Source organism: Cannabis sativa, chromosome 5 (genome assembly GCF_029168945.1).
Source record: "Cannabis sativa cultivar Pink pepper isolate KNU-18-1 chromosome 5, ASM2916894v1, whole genome shotgun sequence".
Taxonomy (NCBI): domain Eukaryota; kingdom Viridiplantae; phylum Streptophyta; class Magnoliopsida; order Rosales; family Cannabaceae; genus Cannabis; species Cannabis sativa.
Window position 1 is genome coordinate 62,793,837 of NC_083605.1, and position 20,995 is coordinate 62,814,831.

Sequence of the window (20,995 nt, forward strand, 5' to 3'; positions counted from 1 at the left end):
CTCTTATATATCACCCAAACCCAATATATCATAATTTATTATATATTAACCATTTTTTGTTTTTTTTTGGATATATTATATTTAGCTTTATTTATTTATAAAAAAATATACTAAGAGTTGACAAAATCTATATATATATACACATTTTTTGTTTTGTTTGAACAATGATGAAATCTTATTTATTTATTTTTTCTTTTTTTTTTTGTGAGAATGATAAAATATTATTAAGGTAATATACTAATATATACACATTCATAACACTATTTATTATTTTTTCTTTTCATTTTTTTTTTGTTAAATGTTGAACTTGAACCAGCAAACGCAAAATGTCAACCTAGTGGTATCTCTTCTCTTAAGTCCTTTTATTTCTTTATAAATCCCATTTAAGAATATTGTGAGTAATCAAATTACAATTATTATACATATATATATATATAAAATAATATATATATAGATATAAAAGGAAAAAATGAGGAAGAAAAGAATAAGAGAGAGAATGCTGGTTAGCTAATAAGCTTTTTAGGTGTCAAATGCCTATTCAAGGGCAGAGTTAATCTTCTTCTTGAAGCTTCGTCCAGGTTTGTCTCTGGTACAGTAAGTGAGCATATCTGCTTCGTTCTCTTCTCTTCTCCCTAATTTCTCTTCCTTTTCAATTTATTTTGCATTGATTTCTCCATGACAACCTTAATCATTGCAAATAGCCCCGTATCTTTCGTGCTCAACACATATTTAATGCATTTTCTCTTTCCCAGTTGCATTTAATTTTGACGGCACCCTCTTTTGGGCATTTAATGTTTGCTCAGACCCTTCCTCTCCTCTACTTCTTTCTCAAGTCTCATAAATCAACCCAAACCATCTTTTCTATCGCCTCCAACATTTACTCCTGGGTCATCATTCCTCCTCTGCCTCTGCAGATAGCCGTTCCAGGAATCGAAGCGATGATTCAGAACTTCCCTCATCCCTTGACGCGTCCTTCCCTCTCCAGGTATTTTCTACACCCTTCTTTCCTTCCCTCTGTCTATTTAATCTTTCTGTGTTTGGCTCGATTGTTACCCTCTTCTCCTCTAACCATCACTTTCGCCCTAACCTTTACTGCTCCTTCAATGGCTTCCTCCTCCACCAACCCTAACATTCTCACTCCTCTCTCTGAAGAAGAAAGTCTCATCCATGATTTCGACCACATCTCACTCTCTTCTTCTTCCGATCCCAACTCCTTCTGCCTTATTTTTAAACTTCTATCTCCTAGAACTGCTAAGCCCGCATGGATCGAGAAGGCCATGTCTGAGGCCTGGACTCTTCGTTTCCCTGCCCAAATCACTGAATACCATTCTGGCCTCTTTTTGGCTACTTTCCAATGTGATGGGGATCGCCGCCGTGTCCTTGAAGAACAACCTTGGCATTTTGATAAGTTCCTTATCGTTTTCACTCACCCTGATGTCTCACCCACCCCCACCCCTGAAAGTATCAGATACACCCCCTTCTGGATTCAAGCCCACCACATTCCTTTTGGCCGTAGAAGCCCTCAGCTGGCTCAATTCATAGCGGATGAATTGGGTGATCTTATTGAAATATATCCTCTTTCACTGCTCGAGAACTCTGGTCCTTTTCTTAGGATTCGTGTTTTACTTGATATCACTAAGCCTCTGCGTAGGGGAATGACAATCCGATTTCGGTCTATCCATGAACCCAAATGGATAAGTTTTAAGTACGAGAGTCTCCCCAACTTTTGCTACTTCTGTGGCCTTATGGATCACACATACAATCGATGTTCCCAATATCTTCTTCGTTGTGACAACTTTCCCTCCCCTCCCATTTTAGAATACCGTGACACTCTTCGAGCTTCGGCGCAATCCCACTTCAAAAAGAATCCCTTTGAAATATCCAATGCTACTCCTTTTGAGGAACTCTTTCCTCGTTCCTCTTCGCCTGACCACAGCCTGCAGCATGCTGTGAATCAGTTTCTGCGTGTGCACTCCCCACCCCGTACTACCACCATCACCACATCCAATACTGCCATCCCTACTTCCCCTCCTTCCCAGACTTTACCCTCCACCATTCCACCCCCAATCATGACTACCTCCACTATCACCCACATTGCCAAAGGAAAAGGAATTGCTTTGCGCATTTCCAGTCCCCCTCGCACTAGGCCTATTGGTCTGGTCATTAATGAACCTTCCACCCAGTCTTCTCCTACTTCCTCTGTTGGAACTAGGAAGCATTTCACTCGACAGTCCACTCAGGTGGGGAACTCTGTTAGGAGCATGCTCAAGCGCGCTTGTGCAGCCCCCAGTGAAGATGCAGTTGTCCCTTCTCTCTCTGATGTTGAACACCCGCCGAGAAAAATGAGTTTCTGCAGCTGGAACGCTCGAGGTTTGGGGAGTTCTCGAGCGTTCCGTCACCTCTCCCTTTTGGTCAAGCAGCATCAGCCAACTCTGCTTTTTGTTATGGAGACCAAATTGCCTGCCGGTCCTGGACTTTCTTTGAAGTACAAGCTTCATTTTGATAATGTTTTAGAAGTTCCTAGGCAAGGTTTAGGGGGGGTCTTTTGCTTTTTTGGAACAACTGTATTAATGTTACTGTTGTCTCTTACTCTCTTAATCATGTGGACTGTTATATAAATAATTCTAATGATATTAACTGGCATTTTACTGGTTATTATGGTCTCCTTATATTGATTCAAAAGTTTTTACTTGGACTATTCTTACTCGATTATGTGACACTGCTCCCCTTTTACCTTGGTTAGTAATTGGCGACTTTAATGATTATTTATCTCTTAATGATCGTAATTCCACTTCCTCCCCTCCCTCCCATGCCATGCACCATTTTCATAACTTTCTGCATACTCGTAATATGACCCCTCTCCCTCATTCTGGGAACAAGTTCACTTGGCGCCATGGCTCAATTCTTGAGCGCCTTGACTGGTGCACGATTTCCTCTTCTTGGAAAAGGCTTTTCCCTCATGCCTCTCTCACTCATTTGGGGTTTTATGGATCTGACCATAGAGCCCTGAAACTCCAATTAGAAGACCCTTCTTCTACGCATCAAAAGCAATCCCGCTTTCATCTTGAGAATTTTCTAATCAATGACCCCTCCTTTTCAACTTTGGTCCGTGACTCATGGTGCCTCCCTTCCTCTTCATCTCTCCCCCCTTTACAACATTTTCTTAACAAACAATCCACTTGCCTCTCCAACATTAAGGTCTGGCAAGCTTCTCAACCATCTCTTAAACTCCAAATTGCCAGAACTCAGGCTGAGCTTAAACATTTGTTGAATTATAATCAGCCAACTCCTCATTCTACTCAACAAATCTCTCACCTCCAATCTTAGCTTAACAGACTTCTCCTAAAAGAAGAAATCTTTTGGAAACAACAATCAAGGGCTGCTTGGCTTCGGGCTGGGGATAAAAACACTAGGTTTTTTCGTCAAAAAGCCTCTAATCGTAAACGCAATAACTACATTCGTGGTTTAACCCTTCCTGATGGTTCCATCACTCATGATACCCAAACCATCTTCACTCATTTTCATTCCTACTATACTGATATTTTTTGCTCTCAAGGAACTTCTTCATCTGCCATTTCCTCCATTCTTCAGGGTGTAACCAACACCCTCTCTCCTGCCCAATCTGCTTTTCTTGCTGAGGAGTTTACTGCAGATGAGATAAAAACAGCCATGTTTAGTCTCTCTGGTGACAAATCTCCTGGTCCCGATGGTTTGAATTCCTTCTTTTATCAAAAAAATTGGGATACTCTCGGACTTGACCTCTGTCAGGGTCTCCTTCAAATCCTTAACAATCAGGGGGACATCACTCAAATCAACAACACTATTTTGGTCCTTATCCCCAAAAGGAGGAACCCTAAAACTGTTCGTGATTTTCGACCCATTAGTCTTTGTAATAGTCTGTACAAATGTCTTTCAAAAGTCCTGGCTAATCGGCTCAAATCGGTGCTTCACTCTGTTATTAGCCCCAATCAAAGTGCTTTTCTCACTGGGCGGCAAATTACTGATAATATAGTTATTGCCAATGAAATCATCCATGCCATTCATTCTCGAAAATCAGGCAAATTAGGTTGGGCTGCTATCAAATTGGATATGGAAAAGGCCTTTGATAGAGTGGAATGGTCTTTTATCTCTCACTTCCTTCATCATATCGGGGTTCCTCAGAGGTTTACCTCTCTCATCACTAAATGCCTTTCCACTGTTACCTACCAGTTATCTCTAAATGGTAATCTATCAAATGTGTTTTCTTCTTCCCGTGGCATTCGTCAAGGCAATCCCCTTTCACCATATCTTTTCCTAATTGTGGCTGAAGGTTTTTCTGCAGCTATCCGTCTCCATGAGGAAGTTGCCCTGTTTTTTGGCATTAAAATTTGTCGAGGGGCTCCCTCTTTTTCCCATCTTCTTTTTGCTGATGACAGTATGGTTTTCGTCCCTATTTCAACTCAATCTTCAGAAGCTATAAATAATATTTTGCTTCTGTATTTCCAAGCTTCTGGCCAATCTGTCAATAGGGACAAATCTTCCATCCTCTTCTCACCAAATACTTCCCCTGATTCCCAATCCAGATTCCGATCCTCCTTGCTCCTCAATGGTGAAGGTTTCATTAGTAAATACCTTGGAGTTCCTCATTGTGTTGGTAGGGTTAAAAATTCTATCTTTCACTACCTTATTCAGAAAGTTTCCTCCAAGCTCAACGTTTGGAATGAAAAGCTATTCTCTCGGGCGGGCAAAGAAACTCTCATTAAATCTGTCATTCAAGCAATTCCTTCCTTTGCTATGTCTTGTTTTAGACTTCCTAAATCCACCTGTGCTTCTATTCAAAGCTTAACAGCTAAATTCTGGTAGGGCTCTACTTCGAATAAGAGGAAAATCCACTGGAGGAACTGGTCAGCCCTCTCTGCCTCTAAATTCTTTGGAGGTTTGGGTTTTCGTTCTCTTACTTCCCATAACCATGCCCTTCTGGCTAAGCAGGCTTGGCGGATTTGGTCTAATCCTGATTCCCTGCTCCATTCTCTTCTTAAAGCTCGATACTTTAAGCATACTGACTTTCTCCATGCCCCAAAAGGCCACAATCCTTCCTTTACCTGGAGAAGTCTTCTTTGGGGTTCCCAACTTCTCAAAAAAGGCCTCATCTAGAAAATCTGTTCAGTCCGTGATATCCCTATTTCTGCTCCTAATTGGATCCCCCAAATTTCCCATCCAACCATTCTTCAACCCATTGAACCCTCTCTTGCCACTGTCTCCTTCTTTGTCAACCCTGACTGAACCTGGAATACTGAAAAACTTCACCACTTTCTTCCTACCTATCAAGCAAATGCTGTCCTCAATGTTTCTTTGGATCTTGGACCCACTGACTCTCTCATTTGGGGCTTTCACCACTCTGGCATTCTTACAGTCAACTCAACCTATCACCTAGCCCAGTCCACTGACCTCACTACTTCTCCTTCCACCTCTGATCCTAACCCTTTTAAGGATTGGTGGAAAACTCTTTAGACTTTGAAAATTCCTCCTAAAATCAAGCACTTCACTTGGAAGGCTTTCAACCATCTTCTCCCTTGTGCTCTAAACCTTTTCCACAAACATGCTATCCCAAGCTCTTGCTGTTCTTATTGTGGGGGAAGTGTAGAGTCGGGATCTCATGCTCTTCTTCACTGTCCCAGGGTTAAAACCATTTGGCATCACTCTAACTTTAAACAATTTTTTGTGGACTATCGTAGGCTTGATATCAGAGATTTTTACCTTCATAGCCTTACTTTAATTCCCAGAGCTCACCTTCCCTTGTTCCTTGGTATCATTTGGCAAATTTGGAACATCAGAAATGCTCATCTTTTTCAAAAACCCAGTGTAATGGATAATGTTCAAGATATTGTCTCAAGTTTTCTGCAGGATTACCAGGATGCTCAAATTCATTCCTCTGTTTCCAGCATGACTAATAATCATTCACCTGCTGTTCTGGATCATATTTTGCTTCCATCAACCACTGCTCTTTTTGTTGATGCTGCCCTGAGTACTAATGCTCCAGCCACAGGTATTGGGATGGTTTTTATGCAAGGTCTGTCTCACATTCAACAGTCTGCAAGGATTTTCAAACCAGGGGCTTCCTCTCCAATTTTTGCTGAAGCCCAAGCTCTTTGTGAAGGACTCCAATGGTGTTTATCTTCCAATTTGACACCAAGATTTATTTTTTCTGATTGTATTAACCTTGTCTCTAAGGTGAATGGTAATTGGCATGACTACTCCCCACTATCTACTCTTGTTCATCAGATCAGAACCTTCCTCTCCAGTTTCCCTGAAGCTACTTTGCTGCATGTCTCCTGCCAGCACAACGGCAAAGCACACTCCCTTGCGAAGTTAGCCCTCAGGTTGAGAGATGAAGACTAGGAGGCTTCTTTCTAGCCCCCTTCTAGGCTGTTTGTGTTCTTTGTTTTTTCTTGTAATCAGCCTCTTGTTGCTCAAAAAAAAAAAAAAATTACAATTATTATGATGAATTAACAAAAATTACCATTATTGCTTACAAAAAAAATTTATCACTATTATTATTTTCTTTCCATATTTATGTGTTGGGAAAAACTGAGTGTTGATGAGGGAAATTCCATACTTTCTACAAATGGAACCCCTCAAGTGTAACACCCTAACTATCTTAGGCGTATTACGTGACTTTTAAACATACTGTGCAGCTCGTTGCTAATCAACGAGGTTTATGGAAAAACGTGATTAATTAAAATTTTGCTTTTTAATTAAACTTATAAACCATATTACAAAAGACTTGGGATCCCGATTATAAAATCATTTACAAAAAGTTTCAACTGTTTAACCATTACATAAAATAAAAGTCGTCTAACGACCAATTACAAAAATTCGGCTCATTGGCATCCCAGAGGATCGTACGCTCCAGGCCTAACCGCCCCGACATGTACAATCTCATAAGCTCGCTCACGGTCCATCAGCTATAGCCTTGCCTTTACCTACACATAAACGTAGATCTGTGAGTCGACAGACTCAGTAAGAAAAGCATAATAATACTCATACATAATACTAACTGCCGTGTCCAACACGATACTGAGTCCCGCTACTGCCATGTCCAACATGGTACTGAGCCACTACTGCCATGTCCAACATGGTGCGAGTTCGAACGTTCATAGGGACGGTACTATTGACACGTAACAACCTGATCGGTCAAACCGGTCATACTCCGTCTTGGTCATACTCCGCTGTACCGACGTGTTACTATATCCTCCCGATCGGTCGAGCCCAGGTCATACTCCGCCGTGGTCATACTCCAAATTTCGTCAGACGGGATACGTCATTAGCACGGAACCACCAACCAAGTGTCACTGACGGTCAAACCTGGCCATACTCCGCCGCTGTGGTCATACTCAAATGTCGTACCGACGTGACAGGGTTGGATGGTTCGAAGCCAACATACAACTCATGTAATCTAATAGGCTTCCTACATGCTCGCTAAACATGTAATCTACATATGCATACCGTTATACTAATCTTACTGGATTCGAATTCGGGTGTGCCTCAACCCGAGTGGAACTTAGGCCGAGCTTACGGACATGTGCTCCTAAACCGTAAAAATCACAACACCGATAAGTGACACGCTAAATCACAACGGGGACAAAGGTTTTAAAACCAAACTTAACCTACTGCAACTTAATACTAAAATACCCCCAAACTAGCAGAGAACAAACTGTCTGAAAACCCGAAGCTAGCACGAAACGGCAAGTTGAGAAAAACCGGTTTCTCACCCTACTGCAAAATCCGGGTAACCGGTTTTACATGCAGTGTAAAACCGGTTAGCCGGTTTTACCTTAAAAACCTCAAAAATCATTTCACCAACCAAAACGTTTCCAAACTCAACCAAACTTTCCAGACCTGCTAATTAGACCCTAATAAACATTTTCCAAGTGATAAAACAAAGCTTCAAGCACAGAATCAAAATTTGCCATTAAAGCTCAAGCTTTGAGTTCTAAACTCAAACTTGAGCAAAACCACCTAGCATGCATTCAAACCCACTGAAATCTACTAAAACATACATAAAATCACCTCTGAAAACTAATCAAAACAATAGCAACATCTCAGTAACAGATTCACAACATATCTTCAAAAATCACATTTTTGCATATAAAAAGCTATGGCTTGTTCAACCTAATAATCATGCATCAAAACAACTTTAAATAACCCTAATCTAACAAGCTTAAACCTCTGAATTTAACCTCAATTTACAGCAGCAAGAACACATTAAAATCAAGCATGCATCATCACCTTTTCACACATTTTTTTCTAAAATTATAAAAAGAAAAGTTTAGAGACTTTACCAAGGATGAAGAACACTTAGAATGCAAGAGAAATAGCTTGAAATCGAATTTTCCAGCCCTTGAACACCCTCCAAACTCGAAAGAGAAAGAGAGGAAAAGAGAGAGAGTTTTTGCAATTTTTTTCTATTTTCTAAACTTATGATTTTGAGTGAAAAGGAAATAAATAAAGAGAAGGCTTTAACTAAAAATCTATTTCAGCCAAATAATAAAATAATAACATTTATTTTTCAATTTAATTAAGTCACTAAAAGACAAAAGTCATTGGGGCAAAAAGACCATTTTGCCCTCCACACTAAAAATCACATAAAAAACACTAAAGGGGGTATTTTGGGAAATTCTAAATTCCCGGTAGTTCCCGACATTCCCAATGTCTAATAAAACCGTCCCAAACTACTAACATACTAAGTTGTGATTTCTACCGAGCCAAACGCCGAGTTCCAAAATACCGGGCACCGGAAATGCAAAATATGCAAGATACTGAATAACATAAATTACAGTATAATAGATTATTTAAATAGCTATAAATAATCTCATAATCCATCACAAACAACAGATAATTTCCAAATTAACTAAGCGGGCTTTACAATTATCCCCCCCTTAAAAGGATTTCGTCCCCGAAATCTAACCTGAATAACTCTGGATATTGAGCTCTCATATCTGACTCTAGCTCCCAGTGGCTTCTTCCACCTTCGTTTCTCCGAGAACCTTGACCAATGCTATGGTCTTATTCGAAGGACTTTATCCTTTCTATCCAGATGCCGCACCGGCCGTTCCTCATAAGTCATGTCTCGGGTAGCCGAAGGCTCTCATAGCCCGAGTATATGAGAGGGGTCCGAAACGTATTTTCTCATCATCGAGACATGGAATACGTTGTGAGCCGATAAGTGGAGGCAATGCTAACCGATATGCCACTTGACCTATCTTCTCGAGAATCTCGAAAGGTCCCCGTAAATCTAGGGCATAACTTGCCTCTTTTCCCGAAACGTTTAATCCCCTTCATCGGAGATACCCGTAAAAACACATGTTCCCCTACTTGGAACTCAACATCTGCGTTTCGGACTGCGTAACTCTTTCCGTCCTCCGCTCGTGAGGCAAGCATTCAAGCTTTTATCTTTTCTATCGCCTCATTGGTCCGCTGAACTGACGCTGGACCTAGGTATTTCCTTTCCCCTGTCTCATCCCAGTGGATAGGGGATCTGCATTTCCTACCGTACAACAGTTCATAGGGAGCCATCCCTATCGTACTCTGATAACTGTTGTTGTAAGAGAATTCTATCAACGGTAGATACTTACTCTATGAGCCTTCAAAGTCCATAACACAGGCTCTCAACATATCCTCCAATATCCGAATTGTCCTTTCTGACCGACCATCCGTCCGAGGATGGAATGCTTGTCTTGAATTTTAGCTTTGTACCCATTGCCGTTGCAAACTTTGCCAAAATTTGGAGGTGAATTTCGGATCCCTGTCCGAAACTATAGACTTCGGTACCCCATGAAGTCTCACTATCTATCTGACGTACAGTTCTGCCAACTGATCCACTGAAAATGTTGTTCTAACCGCGAAAAATGAGCATTTCGTAAATCGATCCACCACTACCCGATCGGAATCATACATGCCGTGGTCCTAGGTAACCCGACCACAAAATCCATCGTAATATCTTCCCATTTCCATTCGTAGGGTTAGAGGCTGCAACAACCCCGTTGGTCTCGATGTTCGGCCTTAATCCGACGACACGTGAGGCATCTCGATACGAATTCTACCAAATTCTTCTTCATACCGATCCACCGGAAGTACGGTTTCAAATCTTGGTACATCTTGGTGGTGCCGGATGCGGAGAATATGGGGTAGAATGAGCCTCCTCAAAATCTCATTTCTAAGTTCCACATCGTTCGGAACACAAACCCCCGGCTTTATACAAAAGCATCCCACTATCCGACACCGGAAAAGTCCTTGGCTTGACCAGCCAATACCTCCTCTCGTATTTTCACTAACTCCGGATCTGTCATCTGAGCGACATTTATTCTTTCCAACAGATCAGATTGCAGCGTCAAGTTGTGAAGCTGACCCACCACAAACTCACGTCGGATCTAACCATATCCTCTCGCTTGGGCCGAGGTGAGATCTGAACCATGCTAGCTACTTGCCCGGGACCCTTTCTGCTCAGGGCAACGGCCACTACATTGGCTTTTCCGGGATGATAGAGGATCTCACAATCGTAATCCTTCACTAATTCCAACCAATGCCTTTGTCTCATGTTCAAATCTTTCTGAGTAAAGAAATACTTGAGACTTTTATGGTCGGTATAGATCTCACACTTCTCCCCATAAAGGTAATGCCGCCAAATCTTCAGTGCAAAAACCACTGCGGCCAATTCTAGATCATGAGTCGGGTATCGCTGTTCATGATCCTTTAACTGACGAGAGGCATAAGCGATAACCCGGTCGGCTTGCATCAATACACACCCCAAACCCTGTTTGAATGCGTCACAGTAGACCACGAACTTCTCCTTGTCCGAAGGCAAAGCTAGCACTGGAGCAGTAATCAATCTCTGCCGGCCTCACGAAAGCTAGCTTCACATTTATGTGACCAGATAAATCGCTGATTCTTCTTTGTAAGCTCGGTTAGGGGCATTGAAATTTTGGAGAACCCCTCCACGAACCTACGGTAGTACCCAGCTAATCCCAAGAAGCTTCGATCTCTCGTCAACGTCTTCGGTCTCGGCCAATCCCTGACGGATTCAATCTTCCCGGGATCCACCTTGATCCCATCTTTACTCACAATGTGCCCTAGGAAGGACACCTGAGACAACCAGAACTCACATTTTTTTTGAACTTGGCGTAAAGTCTATGTTCTCGAAGTCGTTGTAGTACCATCTGAAGATGTAACTCATGCTCCTCTTCTGATTGAGAGTACACGAGGATGTCGTCGATAAACATAATCACACAGATATCGAGGAAATCCTTGAATACTCTATTCATCAGGTCCATGAATGCAGCAGGAGCATTGGTTAGTCCGAATGACATAACCAGAAACTCGTAATGTCCATACCTAGTGCGGAAAGGCGTCTTTGGAATGTCCTCCTCTCGGATTCTCAACTGATGATAACCCGAACGGAGATCAATCTTAGAAAAGACCGTCTTCCCTTCGAAGGCCGATCGAACAAGTCATCGATCCTAGGTAATGGATATTTATTCTTCACCGTCAGCTTGTTCAATTCTCTGTAGTCGATGCACATCCTCATAGATCCATCCTTCTTCTTGACGAACAAAACCGGGGCTCCCCAGGGTGACACACTGGGCCAAAAGAACCCTATGTCAAGCAACCCTTGGAGCTGAATCTTTACTTCCTTAGGTTCAGCTGGAGCCATCCTATACGGGGCTTTGGAAACCGGATCCACCCCTGGTGCCAAGTCAATCACGAAATCAATCTCCCGCTGAGGTGGTAACCCTAGAAGTTCTTCGGGAAAAACGTCCCAAAAATTCCCGAACCACTCGATGTCCTCCGCCGAAGAATGGTATCCGGCCGAGTGGTGTCCACCACCACGGCCGAAACCCTAAGCAACCGCCGTGCAACAATTCTCTCGGCCGACATAGCCGAGATCACCGGGATCCGAGATCACCCGAATCGAACCCACAAATACAACCGTTCTTCACTTTCCCTATTGGAAGACCACCATCTTCCTTTTACAATCAATGCACGCCGAATATTTATATAGGAAATCCATTCCTAAAATAATATCGAATTCGACTAAACTCATCTCTATCGTATCAACATTTAACTCTCTACTATCTATCCCGATCGGCATAGACCTAATCCACCTATTGGAGATAACCAATTCTCCGCCAGGTAACAGGGTTCCAAACCCTGATTCATATCTGTCACACGGTCTAACCAATTTACTAAAGATTCTAGCAGCCACACAAAAACAACCTTGACCCAAGCACTCACCCGGAGGATGCCTCTCACTAATGGAACACTCCAGTAGGAACAATGGGTCGCAACACTACCCTGACGATCGTCTTGATTCGGTTCCCTCGGAACCTCTTGTCTCGCTCGAGCCACCGGATGCGTGGATGATTCCTCTTCCGGTCCATGGCCGAACCACTACCTCCCCGCCGAAACCCGACGCAGAGGGGTGGAGCCCCCGCCACATTCCGAGTCCTAACTCGATTCCACATACATCTAGGTGCGCCCTCGGCCCTCACCATGCTTTCTTCGCCATCTCAACTTAGATGGTCTTATCGTCGGTAGTGATCATAAGGTCATACTTGATCTTCACCTTAAGTCCATCGAGATATTTTCTTTTCTTGCGAAATCGGTTGGCGCAAATCCCGAGGCTAACCTCACCAACCTACCGAACCGAGTAATATATTCCGTCATGCTCATATTCTCTCGCCGGGTCGAGTGGGCGAACTCTTCCTCTTGGCGCTTCCGACCGCCTCGTTATAACATTTAACGCCGAAGAGTTCCTAAAACCTTTCCCAGTCATAGTGATAACGTCATGGATCCGAGACACTATGTCCCACCGTGAGACCGCAGCCGTCTTCTTAAAAACCGAAAAGTGGCACTCACCACTCGTCGTTCCCGTGACACCCATAAAGTTCAGAATTTTGGTGATCACCGTCGCCCACCGGCTCGGCTTTTATCACGTCCGACCTCCCAGAAAACCGAGGTGCTTTTGCTTCCGGAACCGCTCATACAGAGGTTCCAATCTATGGGCCGCCACCACTATCTCGGCACAGGCGGCGAGGGCGGTGCCACCGGAACTACGGCACCGGAACCTGGGCAGGAGCACCTGTCTCAACCTCTGAATCTCGAGGTCTTGTTCTTCTATCCGGGCTTGCATTTCCGCACACCGAACTTCCCAATTGGGCTTCCCGATTGACTTGGGCAGCGCGAGTTAACATCGCTCCAACCGCGAACTACGCCCCCCGGACCTCTACCTCGGCCCAAAACACTTGAGGGCGAGCTCCTCGACCTTGATCTGACCCGACTGAGATTCCCTGACTCCTAATATTTCGTCTGGCGTCCATCTAGTCTGAACCGCCTCGAAATCCCGAGTTGGCACTTCAGGTCACGATCATCGAGAGCTTACTAATGCCGCTTAATTTGGAAATTAAAGAAAACGAAACATGCGCCTATTCTACTATCAGGCTACTAACATGCTTCCTAACAGGCTTTTCTTTTTCATAACTGAATAAAATAAACTACTAAAGCAATAAAGGCTTACTGAACCGTGACAGGAGCTAGCTGGCGATGATGATTGTACATGTCGTGACGATCTTCTAAGACAACACAGCGCTCCGATACCAAATTGTAACACCCTAACTATCTTAGGCGTATTGCGTGACTTTTAAACATACTGTGCAGCTCGTTGCTAATCAACGAGGTTTATGGAAAAACGTGATTAATTAAAATTTTGCTTTTTAATTAAACTTATAAACCATATTACAAAAGACTTGGGATCCCGATTATAAAATCATTTACAAAAAGTTTCAACTGTTTAACCATTACATAAAATAAAAGTCGTCTAACGACCAATTACAAAAATTCAGCCTTGCTGTCCAGAGGATCGTACGCTCCAGGCCTAACCGCCCCGACATGTACAATCTCATAAGCTCGCTCACGGTCCATCAGCTATAGCCTTGCCTTTACCTACACATAAACGTAGATTCGTGAGTCGACGGACTCGCAAGAAAAGCATAATAATACTCATACATAATACTAAGCTGCCGTGTCCAACACGATACCGAGTCCCGCTACCGCCATGTCCAACATGGTGCGAGCCACTACCGCCATGTCCAACATGGTGCGGGAGTTCGAACGTTCATAGGGACGCGTACTATTGACACGTAACAACCCGATCGGTCGAACCTCATACTCCGCCGTCGGTCATACTCGCACTGTACCGACGTGTTACTATATCCTCCCCGATCGGTCGAACCGGTCATACTCCGACTGCTTGGTCATACTCCACTCACCGGACGGGATACGTCAATAGCACGGAACCACCAACCAAGTGTCGGCCTGATCGGTCAAACCTGGTCATACTCACATTGGGTCATACTCCGTACCGACGTGACAGGGTTGGATGGTTCGAAGCCAACATACAACTCATGTAATCTAATAGGCTTCCTACATGCTCGCTAAACATGTAATCTACATATGCATACTGTTATACTAATCTTACTCCGGATTCCGAATTCAGCGTGTGGTCAACCCGAGTGGAACTTAGCCCAGCGGCGGATTACGATGTGCTCCTAAACCGTAAAAATCACAACACCGATAAGTGACACGCTAAATCACAACGGGGACAAAGGTTTTAAAACCAAACTTAACCTACCGCAACTTAATACTAAAATACCCCAAACTAGCAGAACAAAACTCGTCTCGAAAACCCGAAAGCACGAAACGCAAGTTGAGAAAAACCGGTTTCTCACCCTACTGCAAAATCCGGGTAACCCACATGCAAAGGTTGTAAAATTCCATACGGCTTTACCCAGAAAAACCTCAAAAATCATTTCACCAACCAAAACGTTTCCAAACTCAACCAAACTTTCCAGACCTGCTAATTAGACCCTAATAAACATTTTCCAAGTGATAAAACAAAGCTTCAAGCACAGAATCAAAATTTGCCATTAAAGCTCAAGCTTTGAGTTCTAAACTCAAACTTGAGCAAAACCACCTAGCATGCATTCAAACCCACTGAAATCTACTAAAACATACATAAAATCACCTCTGAAAACTAATCAAAACAATAGCAACATCTCAGTAACAGATTCACAACATATCTTCAAAAATCACATTTTTGCATATAAAAAGCTATGGCTTGTTCAACCTAATAATCATGCATCAAAACAACTTTAAATAACCCTAATCTAACAAGCTTAAACCTCTGAATTTAACCTCAATTTACAGCAGCAAGAACACATTAAAATCAAGCATGCATCATCACCTTTTCACACATTTTTTTCTAAAATTATAAAAAGAGAAGTTTAGAAACTTTACCAAGGATGAAGAACACTTAGAATGCAAGAGAAATAGCTTGAAATCAGAATTTTCCAGCCCTTGGAACACCCTCCAGCCGAAAGAGAAAGAGAGGAAAAGAGAGAGAGTTTTTGCAATTTTTTTTTATTTTCTAAACTTATGATTTTGAGTGAAAAGGAAATAAATAAAGAGAAGGCTTTAACTAAAAATCTATTTCAGCCAAATAATAAAATAATAACATTTATTTTTCAATTTAATTAAGTCACTAAAAGACAAAAGTCAATGGGGCAAAAAGATCATTTTGCCCTTCCACACTAAAATCACATAAAAAACACTAAAGGGGGTATTTTGGGAAATTCTAAATTCCCGGCCGTTCCCGACATTCCCAATGTCTAATAAACCGTCCCAAACTACTAACATACTAAGTTGTGATTTCTACTGAGCCAAACGCCGAGTTCCAAAATACCGGGCACCGGAAATGCAAAATATGCAAGATACTGAATAACATAAATTACAGTATAATAGATTATTTAAATAGCTATAAATAATCTCATAATCCATCACAAACAACTGATAATTTCCAAATTAACTAAGCGGGCTTTACATCAAGATTGGTACCAGTCACTAAAATGCCCAACGAGTTAGGTGGGAGAGCCCACGATGGTACTCCCTTGTAAATCCACACCAAAGGGAACACCCCCAAATCTTAAAACTTCATCTGAAATATGGCATGCTAGGGGCACCTTACCTACCTACGACTCCCTTCCAAGGTAGACGAAAGTATAAGGCCTCATCCTTCAACGTTGGTGAGCAAAGGGACGAGTGAAGTACCATACCTCATGTAGCCCCCGTGCAAACCATGAAAAAGACCAAGGTTCCTCCCACTTACCTCCAAAAGAATAGACAAAAGAATGAAGGAGCTAGATGCAGAGATCCAAATCCTGCCCATCACAAGTATCACCAATGTGAAGCAAGGAGAACAAGAGAATTTGTAAAGTTACATTCAGTGCTTCAACATTGAAGTTACCAAAGTAGGCAATTTATCTAAAGACGAACTTAAGATCACCATAATTATAGGAGTACGCCCCGAAAGAAAGCTTTGGTAAACATGCTGAAGAGAGAGTTGGATGATCTCAGTGTCTTCTATGAAAGGACAGAGAAGTATATCTGCGTGGAAGAAGACAAAAAGAACTTAAAGACAGGTAAAAATGAGAACTGGTCGGGAAGCTTTTCAAACCAATATAAGATTTATTTAGAAACACTCCCCAACATTTAGGATTTATTACACTCAAGTGACATTTTCAACCCTCAAAGCTATAGACATCAAGCATCCAAGAAAGTCGTCAGAGCAGTACTATCCCACTTGCTATAATTGATAAAATAGGACACCCCTGTTTGCCTATCTTCTTTTTGTAATAAGTTATAATAAATTAAAGAGGATATCTAGTTTGGCCTCTAGTAGTAGCAAATATTATTTTAACTCTACATGTGTTAAGTTAGTTGTTTCCGTTATTTCAGTTAACAGTTAGTTAGGATTACTTATAGTGGCTTTGTACTATAAATAGACTCAACTCTTTGTACCAATTCAGATTATTCAATTCAATAAGATTTTACCCAATCTTCTTCTTCAACAATGGTTAGAACAAGAGCCACAAGTTCTGCTACTACCACTGCTGTTCCTCTAGTGGTTGATGCTCCAATGGCTCCTCCACCACCACCTTCAACAAATTCCGCTGACAATCCACCAAGAATAGAGCACTCTGCCCCTGTTCCTCAATCAACTCCGGTGGACAGACCTCTGTATGAAGACATTCGATCTCCATACTACTTAAGTAACTCTGATCATCCTAGCATGGCGTTGGTAACCCTTGTCCTCACAGATCGTAATTTCCAGCCTTGGAAACGTGACTTTAAACTCTCAATTGGAGCACGAAACAAGACTCCATTTCTTGAAGGTACTATCCCTCAACCTCCCCCTAATGATAATTTGTTCAGTTCTTGGGTTAGGTGTAATCAAATGGTTATGTCTTAGATTTTACATTCTGTATCTCCTGAAATTAAAAGTAGCATTATGTACCTTGAGACTGCATCTAAAATGTGGACTGTATTGAACAATCGGTTCAATCAAGGAAATGGTCCAAGAATTTTTGAATTGAATGAAACCTTGACCTATCTTTATCAAGGAGATGATTCAGTGAGTGCCTACTTCACTAAACTTACTGCTATGTGGGATGAAATTAACCAATTAAGGCCAAGAATACCTTGTACTTGTGTTGCTGCAATTCAGACCCAAGACCACCTGAATCATGATCAGGGTCTTCAATTTTTAAAGGGTCTCAATGAATTTTATCATGCAATCTGTGATCAGATTCTTCTTCTTAACCCTTGTCCCTCTCTTAACAAAGTTTTTTTCCATGGTCATTCATAAAGAACGCCAAAGAACCCTTCCACATGTTGCTCCTGCAACCAACACCCAATCTACCTTACCCGATTCCACACCTGCTACTAATGCAGCCTCTAAAAATAAAAGGCCTCGTCCCCATTGCACTAATTGTCAAAAACCAGGTCATTACAAAGATAAATGCTACTTTCTCATAGGATTTTTACCTGGTTATGGAAATCAAAAATCCAATGACAACACTACTACTCGCAAACCTGATCTTGTCTCCACAAGCAAAACTTTCCCCCAAACATCTCAAGTTTCTACCAACATACTGGGTATCAATCCCTCTCAACTCACCTCAGCACAATGTCAACAACTCATCTCCATGTTGATACAACGACTTCAACCTTCAACAGATGCTTCAACATCGAATGATAATGCTGTCGTGAACCATTTTTCAGGTATTACTTCCCCCTTTTCTTGGATGATAGATAGTGGGACAACACATCATGTTTGCTGTAACAAATCTTGTTTTTCTGCCATTACTCATAACACCATAAACAAATACGTCACTCTCCCTAATGGCACAAAAGTTCAAATTGAACATATTGACACTGTCAATATTAACAGCTGCATTACTTTACACAATGTCTTGTTTGTGCCACAGTTTCATTACAACTTGTTATCTGTTCATGCATTACTACAACATAGCAATCATTCTATGCATTTCACAGCTAACTATTGTTACATTCAGGACCATTCTCAGACATCAAAGATTGGGACAGCTAAACGCATTGGGAATCTTTACTATCTACAGCAGCAGACTATCCCCAATAAAGTCTCACCAATTATTACTTGTAACATTCATCTAGATAAACTTCAATGGCATACACGCCTTGGACATCCATCTGTAATTGTTACTAATAAAATCAATAAAAGTTTACATTTTTCTGAACTATCAACACCATTTAATTGTCCTACTTGTCATATTGCAAAACAAAAAAAACTTCCATTTCCATCTAATAACAATATGACTGATGCAATATTTGATCTTATTCATATGGACATTTGGGGTCCATATTCAATACCTTCAGTTGAAGGATACAAATACTTTCTAACCATAGTTAATGACCATTCAAGGCACACTTGGTTATATCTTTTAAAATTAAAAGCTAATGCTCCCTCGGCTATTCAAAATTTTTTCTCTTTCATTCTCAATCAATTAAAAATCAACATAAAAGTCATAAGAAGTGACAATGCAAAAGAATTAAATATGTCTGCATTTTATGCCACAAAAGGAGTCCTTCACTACAATTCATGTGTTGGCACACAACAGCAAAATGCTGTCGTTGAACGAAAACACCAACATATTCTCAACACTGCTCGAGCTCTTGCCTTCCAATCTAATCTACCTTTGGTTTATTGGAGCTGTATGGTGACTACCGCAGTATACCTCATCAATTGAACCCCATTTTTCTAACTCAAAGACAACACACCATATCAGCTACTACACAAAAAACCACCATCCTATACTCACCTTCGAAACTTTGGTTGTTTGGCTTATGCCTCATCTGTCACAAACAAAACCAAGTTTTCACCTCGAGCTAAGGCATGTGTTTTTATTGGTTATCCATTCAACATGAAAGCTTACACTTTACTTGACATTCAAACTAACAACATATTTCACTTAAGAGATGTTGTTTTTTTATGAAAGTATCTATCCTTTCCAAAACATTTCCCATAACAACAACATTGATCATTTTTTTCACAATCCAACAAAACCGACTACCAACAGTTAGGTAGATCACATGACTGTTGGGTTTTATGCCCTAAATAAAACTCATTTCAATATAATCAGATTTACTTATTAATATAGATCAGAAATAACATTTAATATTGCATGGTTCACATGATTTATTTCATGATTATATGTACATAATGTATGAATTCATCTGAAACCCTTTTCACATACTTGATCCTGTTTATTGTGTTGTCAACACATTGGAAAGTAAACATGACTATGTGAATAAAGTTTTCTAGATTTATCAGACACAGGGCTTTACTGATATGATAATGTACAACAGAGTTTACTTGCATTTGGAGAAATGCTATGTTCTTTCCAGAGCATTGGTTAAATTAAAGCTCAGGTTGGATGCATGGAGTATGCATCGGAAGGGACCGATATTGAACTTTGACTTAGATTTATTAAACTTACCGTAATATCTATTCAAGTTAATATCGCCTAGTTGATCCTAGATCAAATGATCTTAATCCTGTTATGATTAGGCTCAATCTCAGGAGGCTATTCGTGTTCTTTGATTTGTTAGTTAAGCCTACTTTTGGGTCAGGGTGATACGTACATTTTGGGAACACGGTAGTGCAATTGAGTGGGAGCGCTAACATAAACATGGAATCTATAGCTTCTATCTGGCGAATAGTAAGCAAAGGATGATCTCCTTCGAGCTTGACCAAACGAAAATAAATGGTGGAGATCTCATTTCACATAAGCTGAAATATCATTTATACGGGGTTAAGTGTTTTAAGGATTAAATACATTGTAGGGTGTAACGGTAATCTAATCCCTTTACAGTGTAGATCATTCATATAGAGGATCATTGATCAAATTAGGATTATAACAATGGATAACTAATGATGTGTCTATATGGTGGAACATATAGAGCATTCTATATACTGAGAGTGCAATTCTAAGTTCTATGCGTGGATTCAACGAAGAATTAATAAGTTAGTGAATTTTAGTAATAAATTCTTGATCTACTTATTGGAAGCTCGGTTATATAGACCCATGGTCCCCGCACTAGTTGAGATAATATTGCTTGTAAGACTCATATAATTGGTTTTGATTAATCAATTATAATTCTCAAATTAGACTATGTCTATTTGTGAATTTTTCACTAAGTAAGGGCGAAATTGTAAAGAAAGAGTTTTAGGGGCATATTTGTTAATTATGATACTTTGTATGGTTCAATTAATAAATATGATAAATGACAATATTATTTAATAATTATTTATAGTTATTAAATAGTTAGAATTGGCATTTAAATGGTTAAATTTGAAAATTGGCGTTTTTGAGAAAATCAGATGCAGAAAAGATGAAACTGTAAAATTGCAAAAAATGAGGCCCAAATCCACTTTGTATGGGCGGCCACTTTTGTAGGGTTTTCCCTCTGATATTTTCATTATTTTAATGCCAAATAATTCAAACCTAACCCTAGTGGAATGCTATAAATAGATAGTGAAGGCTTCAGGAAATTAACACACTTAATTTTCTACTTTTTCATTCAG

At 40.9% G+C, this 20,995-nt stretch overlaps 1 protein-coding gene across 1 annotated transcript; it reads left to right on the forward strand.

The window, feature by feature from the left end:
• Positions 1-16,942: 16,942 nt before the first annotated feature.
• Positions 16,943-19,157, forward strand: LOC133038428 (uncharacterized). The gene is made up of 4 exons (XM_061116579.1): positions 16,943-17,264; positions 17,493-17,642; positions 17,740-18,602; positions 19,029-19,157. Exons 1-4 carry the CDS (start codon positions 16,943-16,945, stop codon positions 19,155-19,157), a joined length of 1,464 nt encoding a protein of 487 aa, XP_060972562.1.
• Positions 19,158-20,995: the final 1,838 nt, after the last annotated feature.

What these genes read in the sequence shown, in the direction of transcription:
- LOC133038428 (XM_061116579.1), top strand. Translation starts at nt 16,943, where the DNA reads ATGGTTAGAACAAGAGCCACAAGTTCTGCTACTACCACTGCTGTTCCT. An exon ending in CAAGACTCCATTTCTTGAAG is followed by an intron (nt 17,265 to 17,492) that starts GTACTATCCCTC and finishes ATCTTTATCAAG; the next exon opens with GAGATGATTCAGTGAGTGCC. An exon ending in GGGTCTTCAATTTTTAAAGG is followed by an intron (nt 17,643 to 17,739) that starts GTCTCAATGAAT and finishes TCATTCATAAAG; the next exon opens with AACGCCAAAGAACCCTTCCA.